Below are 10972 nucleotides of genomic sequence, written 5' to 3'. Positions count from 1 at the left end.
CAAGTCATAATATTACAAAAAAAAAGTTACAAAGGTAAATTAAGAAGAAAGTTGAAACAGCAAAAATTGGGAAAAGAGGGCAACGACTTAAGTTCATACTATTTGGCTTTCTCACCAATCTCACAAAGCTGATATGCAATATTTTAATATAACCTCTTGGTATATCTACATGTGTTGCTTGACAGGCGTGTCAAACTCGTGCCATGGAGGGCGGAGACACTGCAGGTTTTCTTTCCAGCCCGACACTAAAGCAGGTGATTTTAATGATCAACACCTCCTTCAATTTGAGGGAGGGAGGTCGTCAATTAAATCACCTGCTGTAGAAACTGGCTGGAGAGAAAACCTGCAGTGCTTCGGCCCTCCATTGACACGTGCTTTACAAAATAACAAAGTGACCCTTGTATCATTTATTTTTCTTTAAGTGGCCCTCGATGAAAAAGGTTTGGACACCCCGGCTGTTACACATTAAAGGACTGTTTGAGAAATAGAAGGAACGAAGAAGAATTAAAAAGAGCAACCAAATGACTTCACACATCTCGCGGGATTTGATGCGAGATCTCCGTTGCCCGGGCAACGGTGTTGACTGTAGCTCGTGTCAGCTAGCGTTGTCTTATTGTCAATTACTGCAAACAACCGAGATGGCGGACGTCCTTGCTCAGTCTTTCTTATTTGGATTACAGAGAGATGTGACAAACAACATACTTTTTTATGACGACGAAAGTATTGTCTTTCCGTGTGGAAAAACTTGTGTTTGCTACAACTTTGTACACAAACGTCAGAAATTCATATCTGGTAAGTTTTCTTTTTTTTTTAACTCTGTAAAACACTTTAAATGTTTTCAAATGTGGCATAAGCAACTATGTGCTTGACTTGAACTCATAGTTCATAAGTGGCGAAAAGGAAACATTTTGGAATGGTTGTCATGTGACACCAGTGTTGCCAGTCAGAAAATGACAAATTGTACCAGAAGCTTACAATTTGCGTATTTTGAAGGAAATTATTGTACCTTCCAGATTGAAGTCGCCCACCACCGTTTGCTTCAGTAAAACATGATCACAGTCTATAGTATGTATTTTAATGCAAGGTGTACCTCAAAATACTAAAAGCACTGTTGGAAACAGCTGCCACTGTCAGAACAGCGCCCCCACTTGGCTGTGTGTAAAGAGGCACGTGAGGCAATGCACAACATCAGGCTTAGGGCAGGATGCATCCTGTTTGTGTTTACTTTGTATTGAAGGGCTGAAATTATTGTACATTATGGCATTTGGGGACTTAATTGTACAAATACGATAGTTATCGTACGTACATCTGGCAACGTTGTGTGACAGTTATGTGACTACCCCATGATATGGCTTCTCCAAAATGTCAGTGTCTGGAAAGCGAGCCCATTTCCAAAAGCATTGCATTAAAAGGGTGTCAACATTGCATAAGTGCTAATAAGACACTCAATGTCACTGTTTCAATTATTTTCAATTAATATACAAAACATTAGTGGTACGCAAAGGGGTAAGTTAATACTTTTTCATGAACAATGTAACATACAGTTACATTGTTACACCCTCACATTTCTGCAAATATATACACAATGTAAAGTAGTCAATGTACAGCTTCGATAACAGTGTAAATCACCTGTCCACTCAGAATTAACTAGACACAAAAATAATGTTGAAACCGCTGGCAACAAATGTGGGTACACCCCTCATGAAAATGTCAAAATTTTGCCCAAATTGTCACTATTTAGTGTGGATAGCATTATTTTCCAACACTACCTTAACTTTATTGTTGCATAGAGTTCACTAAAACATCACAGGTTGCCTCTGGAATCCTCACAGATGCTCGATAGGGTTTACCTTTACCCCCAACTTGTTTAACAAGGCAGTGGTCATCTTGGAGGTGTGTTTGGAACCCTTATGTTGGAATATTGCTTTGCTCCTCACTTTACTATCATGCTCTGCTTCAGTATGTCACAATACATGTTGGCGTTCAGGTTTTCTTCAATGAACTGTGCTCTCCAGTCCCCAGTAGCACTCATGCAGCCCCGTACCATGACACTCCCATCACCATGCTTGACTGTAGACAACACGACAAGACACACTTGTGTTTGTACTCCTCACCTGGTTGCTACCACACAAGCTTGACACCCAGCATCTGAACCAAATACGTTTATCTTGGTCTCATCAGAGCACAGGTCATGCTTTCACTAATCTATGTCCTTAGTCTGATTGTCTTCAGGAAACTGTTACAGGCTTTCTTGTGCATTATCTTTAGAAGAGGCTCCCTTCTGAGATGACAGCCATGCAGACCAATTTTAATGCAGTGTCTGCAGCACTCATACGGCTAGTTTACAAGCATATCTGGCTTTGACGCTGAGCACATGCACTCAACTTCTTTGGTGGAACATGGCGAGACCTGTTCTGAGTGAAAGCTGTCCTATTAAAGTACTATAAGGTATTGGCCATATTGGCCAGGGTGTTGGCAATCTTCTATAGCCCACAACATATTTATTTTGAGCAACTATTCTTTTTTTCACATAGAGTTCTTTGCCATAAGGGGCCATGTTGAACTTCCAGAGTCATAACACCATATTTAAAGCACTTGCTCCCCATTCACACCCTCCATCCATCCATCCATTTTCTATACTCCTCTATTCTTTCTTTTCTATTCTCCTCATTAGGGTCACAGGGGCATGCTGGAGCCTATCCCAGCTGACTTCAGGCGACAGGCGGGGAACACCCTGGACTGGTCGCCAGCCAATCGCAGGGCACATATAGACAAACAACCATTCACACTCACATTCATACCTATGGACAATTTAGAGTCGCCAATTAACCTAACATGCATGTTTTTGGAATGTGGGAGGAAACCGGAGTACCTGGAGAAAACCCACGCACGCACGGGGAGAACATACAAACTCCACACAGAAATGCCCAAAGGAGAATCGAACCCAGGTCTTCCCGATCTCCAGACTGTTACTGTGTTGGCCAACATGCTAACCACTAGACCACCGTGCGGCCCCATTCACACCTAACACCAAAAAGTGGCTAATTGGGCCTAATTAGTACAGTTTAACATTGGGGGTGTACTCACGTTTGTTGCCAGCGGTATAGACATTAATGGTTGTGTGTAGAGTAATTTTGAGGAGACCATACATTTACACTTATCCAAGCTGTCCACTGACTACTTTATATTGTATCAAAGTGCTCTTTGTTTAGTGTTGCCCCATGCAAAGTTATGAAATATTACAGAAATGTGAGGGGTGTACTCACTTTTGTGACATACTGTTTATGTAAAGTCTTTGATATCAATTAGTAATATTTTACAAAAAACATCACTGATCATTTTGCTTTAAATCTCAAATGTCGTCTCATGGTTTAAAAGTAATAAAAGTGAGTTAGTTATTATATTTGCTATAAATTTGTGTGTGTGTGTATTTGTTGATGTTGTTGTTTTTTTTAAATAGCATCAGAGAAGAGCCAAGGAATGCGTGCGATGGCCATCAGTGCCAACAGGCGTTTCTTAGCCATTTCAGAGCGTGGAGGGAAAGCCGCCATCACCGTGTTTGACCTGCAGAATGACGAAGGAAGAAAGAGAAAAATGTTGTCTGCAGAAAACATTGTTGATGAAGACTTTGTGTGCATGGCTTTCTCCCCCAATTCCAAGTATCTTTTGGCTCAAACGGGCGGACGAGAATGGATGCTCGTCTTGTGGCTTTGGGAAAATCAGAAAGTTGTGTCAACAATGAAGACCACTAACGCAAGCAATCCAGTCAACCAGGTGAGTCTCTCACACTTGACCCGTGCAGCCCATATCTCTTTTATATCCTAACTAATCTTCTTTCATGTCCTAACTAGTCTTTTTCATGTTCAAACTAATCATCTTTATTTCCTAACAAGGTTATATTTTTTCATGTCCTAACTAGTCTTCTTTTGTGTCCCAACTAATCTTCTTTCATATCCCAACTTGCTAATCTTTTTCCATGTCCTGATTAGTCTTTTTCATGTCCTCTTAACTAGTCTTCTTTCCAGTCCTAACTAATCTTCTCTCATATCCTAACTAGCTAATCTTATTCCATGTCCTAACAAGTCTTTTCTATATCCGAATTAGTCTTGTTTGCTGTCCAAACTAATCTTCTTTTATATCCAAACCAATATTTTTCATGTTATAACTAATATTCCGTCTTGTTCCAACTAGTCTTCTTTCCTTCTTTCCGTAACAAATATTCTTTAATGTCTAACTAGTCTTCTTTCCTGTCCCAACTAATCTTTATTTTGTGTCCTAACTAGTCTTTTTCATGTCCTGACTAATCTTCTGTCATGCCCAAACTAGTCTTCTTTACTGCCCTAAGGGAGTCTTCTTTTTTTTCCCTAACTAATATTATTTTATATCCTAACTAACGAATCTTCTTCCATGTCCCAACTAATCTTCTTTCACTCTTTAATGTCCTTTCCTGTCCTAACTTTGGCTGCAGCTATCAATTATTTTAGTAATCTCTCAATTACTTTGGTTTGATTAGTTGAACAAAAATGGAGTAATGGGTAAAGGTGAGAAATTCCAGTAAGTAATCCTGACAAGGCACACCTGAGAAGTGAAAACCATTTCAGGTGACAGAGAACACCAAGGGTTTGCAGCGCTATCAAAAAAAATGTATAAAACATCAAATATATGTTGAAAATGTAAGACGTATTTAGAGTTATTTCACACTTTTTAAGTACATAATTCCACGTGTTGATTCCTTGTTTTGAGAATGTACAATGTAGACACTCAACTTCCCACAATGCAGTTCTTCTTAAAGGGCCAGGCTCGGCCTGTAACAGTGTTTATACACGGTAATAAAAAAAAAAAGCAACAAAAAAAATTCTGCGAATCCGCAAAAGGTGAACCGCTATAGAGCGAGGGAACACTGTATAAAGTATTTTGTAGTCATGGTCAATGTTAATAGACTCATTATGTGATAGCACCAAATTTGTTTCAATGCAAACTATGTTCTTCCACTGCTGCTTCATTGTAACGTGCTCTCTAGTTATACTAAATGCATTACATTATTTGAGTGATGTTTGGCGGACCAAATGAAAAGTTGGACCGGGGGACCACTGGTTTTTAGCCTCAACGTCTATTTTAGGAAAGTGAAAAATATTTTTCTGCTTCCCATAACCTTTTTTTGTTTTAATAAAAGAACATCATCAACATTGTAATTACACTTCTAACATGAGAGCATTAATAATGAAAAAGAAAAAAACATTCTTGACTGTAGCCCAAAACCAAGTAATAAATAAATAGGTAGCTGCTAAAATAGACTTTTACCTTGTTACTGGTTGCTGTGTAAATATGTAGGGTGCTTTCTGGTAATGTGCTGAAGCTTGGATGTACGGTACTGTTATGCCAGCTCAGTTTGACAGCGTAAACATTGCACTACTTTGCCTGTTTTTATTTCAGTTTGAAATGATGCCAAACGTTTGACAGCTAACTAACACACGCTATTTGTAAATATACAAATCTTATTTGTGCGTTTTCTTCTGCATTTGAGCTACTGTAACCAAGCAATTTCCCTTGTGGATCAATAAAGTCTGTCTAAGTCTAATATCCTAACAAGTCTCCTTTCATGCCCTAACTAGTCTTTTATTGATTTCAGGTCAGCTTCAACCCGTACAACAACATCCAGGTGTGTGTGAGTGGCAGTGGAGTGTTTCAGGTCTTGTGTTATTCAGAGGGATCTTTCAAGCAGACCAGCTTTCCAAAGGTTGTGTGCATAAACTTTGTGAGTCACGCTTGGATCACTGAGGATCAAGTGATAACAGCAACCAGCACTGGCAGGATGCTGGTCTTTCAACATGGAGACCTGCACTGGGTGTTGGACATGACTGCATTGGAAATACCTGACAGGTCCCACCTTCAACCACCCTCACTTTTACCATTGATGATGATTTTTCAACCCACTATAAGAACAATTTCAATTTCACGTCAACCAGAATAAACAGACGATAAAGCTTTTATATTTTTATGCAATCATGCAAGAATTCTTCTCTATGTTGACAACCTACACATATGTTGTCTTTTGTATGAAATATGAAATGTCTTTTCTGCCTAGGCAAGTGGAGATGAAGAAGACCAGAGGCAGAGATATCAATGAGGGCCCCACTTTGACGGGTATCACATTTGTTGTGGCATATTCCAAAGGTTTTGCATGCTCTACAAAACCTGGTAGAGTCTGTCTTTATGAAAAGACAGCAAAGAACACGTACAGAAAGAGCAGGGAGATACAGGTAAATGTAGACTCATTTTCAGCTAACATTGGCAACATCAATGATCACGTTTGCGTGTGCTTGTGTCAGATCCCTCGCCATTGTGATGATAGCCATGTGACTTCGGTGGAATGCCAGGAGATCACATCCATGTGCATGAGTCCATCGGAGGAAACCCTGGCCGTCAGCACAGACAGAGGACAACTGTATGGCATCAACATGTTCACTGTGGACATCAGCAAGGTACAGAAATGCAGATAGTATTGTTAGCATTCATGTACTGTAGTGGTGGTGTGTGGTGTGCTGTGCTAGTCAGCACTTGGAAGAACATTAATACACTGTAAGAACACACATGATGATTAAAAAAAAAACAAGTGTTAAGATTTTGTAAGCTTTTGTGTGTATTTGTCTTAAGGCTGACTTTGCATTACATACATTATCCACTAGGAAAGAAGACTACAGTTTGAGTTCTTGTCACAGCCCTTCCACTCAGAATGTATCACTGACTTGTCTGTCTGCACTTGGAAGCCAATCGTAGCCACCTGCTCTCTGGACCACTCAGTCCGCATCTGGAACTATGAAACAAAGTAAGAGTCAAACCCTTTCAAAGCTGCTTCATCGGCATCTTGTAATGCAACTGGAGCTTCACAAATATTTGGACAGTAGCAGAACCCTGCTACTGTCTTCTTTTTTTTAATCAAGAATTGTGTCGCTCTAAAAAAGGCTTTTGTGAGTTTTTAACCAGTCTCATGAAAAAAAGATTGCTGTTTGGACAAAGCTTCCTTGTTTGACATTATTGTAAAATTGAAAGAAATCAGCCAAGATATCAGAAAGAGAATTGCGGAGCTCCACAAGTCTGCTTCGTCTTTGGTGTAATTTGGTGTCACTTTCACACACTCTCATACTGGTCAGTGGAAGTTCAGCATGGAACCTCATGGCAAAGAACTCTAAGGAAGTGAAAAAAAGAATTGTTTCTCCACATAAGGATGTTGTAGATTGCCAACATCCTCAAAGTGAGCAGCAGCATCATACAGTACATTAACAGGACAACTTCCATTCAGAACAGGCTTGGCCAAGTTCCTCCAAACTGCATGCACCAAGCCTGCATGAGTGCTGCCGGCACTGGGGAGCGACAGTTAATTGAGGGAAACATGAATGCCAACATGTATTGTGACGTACTGAAGCAGAGCATAATGCCCTCCCTTGGTAAAGTGAGGCGCAGGGCAGTATTCCAACATGATAAGGAGCTTAAAAACACCTCCAAGATGACCACTACGTTGCTAAAGAAGCTGAGGGTAAAGGTGATGGACCTAAACCCTATTAAGCATCAGTGGGACATCCTCAAATGGAAGGTGGTGGAGTGAAAGGTGTCCATGTCGTCATGTGGTATTCATATGGTATTTTTAAGATAAGATGAAAACATATCTTTAAAAATGTATCTCTCTCTATTTCTATCAATAGAATGTTAGAAGTGGTCAAGGAATTCCATGAACAACCGTACACTGTGGCTCTCCACCCCACTGGTCTCTTCATACTAGTCGGCTTTTCAGACAAACTCTGGCTGATGGGCCTGCATGTGGATGACATCTGCATGTTGAAGGACTTTGCCATTCAAAGTTGCAAAGAGGTAATTGGATTATTGCCTATGTCGAGGAGTGACTAACTGGCCACAATGGGTTCAGAAAGGTAGCCATGGGGTGGGCTCGAAGTGTTCTACCAATGTATCGAGACAGATCAACTCAAAAAAACACGATATAATTTTCCAGGTTTTCACTGAATAAGGCACCCAGAATGTACACGAATAAAGGATTTGGGATTTACAATTTTGACTATGAACTAGTTGGTCAACTTTGGGCCTTTGGACTTTTTTGTTACAAATAATGCAAATGAGTACCGAACACGGTACATTTATAGGCAGCAACTGAATTTCGTCAGAACTATTGAGCACCGGTTCACATAGAATTAAAAAGTACCATGTTTCGGTACCAAAACGGCAAACGTCTCTGTGGAGTGTCATGGCGCCGCTCCTAGCAACATTCAGTTCACAAGAGAAGGAGACAAATCCAGAGGAAGGGGGCAATGTTTACACCAACAAAGAGACAAATTAAACCTGCAGAAGCTAAAGTAAGTTGTATTTTTAGGTATATGGATACAAAAGAAATAGTGTTGTGTTGATATTGAACTGTTTAGCTTTATTGCAGAAGCCAAATAGAGAAAGTGAAACTAACTGCTAATGAGCTTTACTACTTAGTGGGAATGAGATGATTTCCTCCCTCCATGAATCAGCCACGTATTCTTTACCTCCTGGACAACCTTCTCCACCTGTTTGCAATGCGACAAACAGGAAAACAAGTGAGAAAAATGTGCCTTTTGGCCAGAACTTTGTTGTATAAAGCTTGCTTCTCTGACCCATTTCACCACACAGGCTGATACTGCTTTGTAAACAAACCCCCACTCTGCTTGGTATCAACCCTTGTCTTCTGGGAACTGCTGTGGCGTACTCCCTTGGAGTACCGTAACTACATATACACTCCTGATCAAAATCTTAAGACCAGCTGAAAAATTGCTAGAATTTCCATTTGGAACTTAATGAGGTTTTAAGTAGAGCTACAATATGCAAAAACAAGAAGGGGGAGTGAGACAAAAAACACTTTGAAAAAGTAATTTATTGTAAACAACAATTACACCGAAACAGGCTGTTTATCAGCTGATCAAAAGTTTAAGACTGTCACTCAAAAAATAACAAAAAACTCTCCACACCAGAACAAAAAGTTTTCTCAGTAGGACTCAGTAATGAGTAGCTCCACCGTTCTTGTTAATAACTTCAAAAATTGCTTTGGGCATACTTGATGTGAGTGTTTCCAGGAGGCTAGTGGGAACATTGCTCCGAGTGGTGAAGATGGCTTCACAAAGGGCATCAACTGTCTGGAACTGATGGCCTGATGATTTTTATAAACTTCCCTTGCCATCCATCCCCAAATGTTCTCTATGGGATTTAAATGAGGGAACATGCAGGATGGTCCAAAAGAGTGATGTTATTCTCCCTGAAGAAGTCCTTGGTCAAGCGAGCATTGTGAACTGCAGCGTTGTCCTGTTGAAAAACCCAGCTGTTACCACACAGACGAGGGCCTCTCGCTGCAACATCTGCACGTAAGCATCCACCGTTTGATGACCCTGCACCACTTGAAGCTTCAGTGTTCCACTGAATCAAAAAGCACCCCAGACCATGATGGACCCCCTCCTCCACTGTGCCGGGTAGAAAACATCTCAGGTGGGATCTCCTTGTCATGCCAGTAACGTTGGAAGCCATCTGGACCATCAAGGTTACATTTTTTCTCATCAGAAAATAAATTTTTTTTCCACCTTTCAATGTCCCATGTTTGATGCTCCCTGGCGAAGTCTCGTGGGCAGTTTTGTGGCATTGAAGGAGACGAGGTCTTTGAATTCGTTTTTAGTTTTTAAACCCTTTTCCTGCAGATGCCGTCTGATGGTTATTGCGCTGCAGTCGGCACCAATAAGGGCCTTAATTTGGGTCAAAGACCGCCCTGTGTCTTGATGGACAACCAATCGGATGCTCCAGCTCAGCGCAGGTGTAATTTTTCTACCACTTGACTTTTTTGTTGCTCAGGATCTTTCAAAAAAATGTAGAATGACTGATTTACTGCTCCCAACCTCAGCAGCAATGGCACGCTGTGAGAGGCCTTGCTTATGCAGCTCGGCAATCCGACCACGTTCAGAAAGAGAAAGCTTCTTAGTTTTAGCCATCAGGAGGGCATGGCAGTGTGAATGCCTGACAGAAAATAAACATTTTGAGCAGATTTTGGCTTTTATAGCCTGTGGTCTTTGATCAGGTGATAAAAAACCTATTTCTTTTTTTTTTTTTTTTTTTTTTTAAATGACAAGTTCCAAATGTTTTTTGTCTCACTCCCCCTTCTTGTTTTTGCATATTGTAGCTCTACTTAAAACCTCATTAAGATCCAAATGTGCAAAATCTAAATTCTAGCAATTTTTCAACTGGTCTTAGGATTTTCATCAGGAGTGTATATCACTGGAAAGCACAGAAGCTTTCTTTTCTTAAAGGGATAGAATTATTTTGATTGATGGATAGACAGATACTTTATTGAATCTGAAGGAAATTGAAGTGCTTCAGGAATTATGGGAGTTTAAAAATATCATTGCAAATCCTGTCACCGCGCAGTTTTGGTCTTAAAGAGTTTTAATAAAATCATTTGGAAAAGTTGGGTGGGCCGTGTTAAAAATCTCAACGTATGGTCTGTGGGCCGTAGTTTTCCCATATCTAACCTTTGTGGTCCTTTCCTCTGTCTACTCCTAGTGTTCTTTTAGTCATGGTGGCCACTTGTTTGCAGCTGCCAGTGGAAATGTCATCCATATCTACTCTCTGTCCTCTTTCGAGAACATCCACAGTCTAAAAGGTCACAATGGAAAGGTGAGTCTGTCATCCAACAAAGTGCACAAAATTGTGTGCTCCATTCCTAGCCAAGCATAAAAACTAAACTCAATTTACTTTATGACAGGGGTGTCCAAACTTTTTCCACTGAAGGCCACGTACTGAAAAATGAAAGGATACAAGGGCCATTTTGATATTTCGTGAACCACTGCTAAGAAGTTATATATATTTCAAGGAAAAACTGCATCTCAGCCATGTGATAAAGGAGAAATTCTATTATTTAGTAGTATGAACTTCACTCTTTGCTCTATTTTTTTTCCCCATT

The 10972-nt window shown here is 40.3% G+C and overlaps 1 protein-coding gene across 1 annotated transcript in view; it reads left to right on the top strand.

Moving 5' to 3' along the window:
* The first annotated feature begins 203 nt into the window (after nucleotides 1-203).
* Nucleotides 204-10972, top strand: part of cfap57 (cilia and flagella associated protein 57) — a 40864-nt gene continuing 30095 nt past the window's right edge. The window contains exons 1-8 of the mRNA XM_054784674.1: nucleotides 204-792; nucleotides 3461-3774; nucleotides 5630-5880; nucleotides 6086-6260; nucleotides 6330-6482; nucleotides 6687-6826; nucleotides 7701-7866; nucleotides 10573-10686. Coding sequence (XP_054640649.1) covers nucleotides 522-792; nucleotides 3461-3774; nucleotides 5630-5880; nucleotides 6086-6260; nucleotides 6330-6482; nucleotides 6687-6826; nucleotides 7701-7866; nucleotides 10573-10686 — 1584 coding nt within the window. The 5' untranslated portion in view covers nucleotides 204-521. The remainder of the gene's footprint in view (nucleotides 793-3460; nucleotides 3775-5629; nucleotides 5881-6085; nucleotides 6261-6329; nucleotides 6483-6686; nucleotides 6827-7700; nucleotides 7867-10572; nucleotides 10687-10972) is intronic.

Source organism: Dunckerocampus dactyliophorus, chromosome 8 (genome assembly GCF_027744805.1).
Source record: "Dunckerocampus dactyliophorus isolate RoL2022-P2 chromosome 8, RoL_Ddac_1.1, whole genome shotgun sequence".
Lineage (NCBI taxonomy): Eukaryota > Metazoa > Chordata > Actinopteri > Syngnathiformes > Syngnathidae > Dunckerocampus > Dunckerocampus dactyliophorus.
Note: the sequence above shows the minus strand (reverse complement) of the source record. Positions and strands in the feature narration are given on the sequence as shown.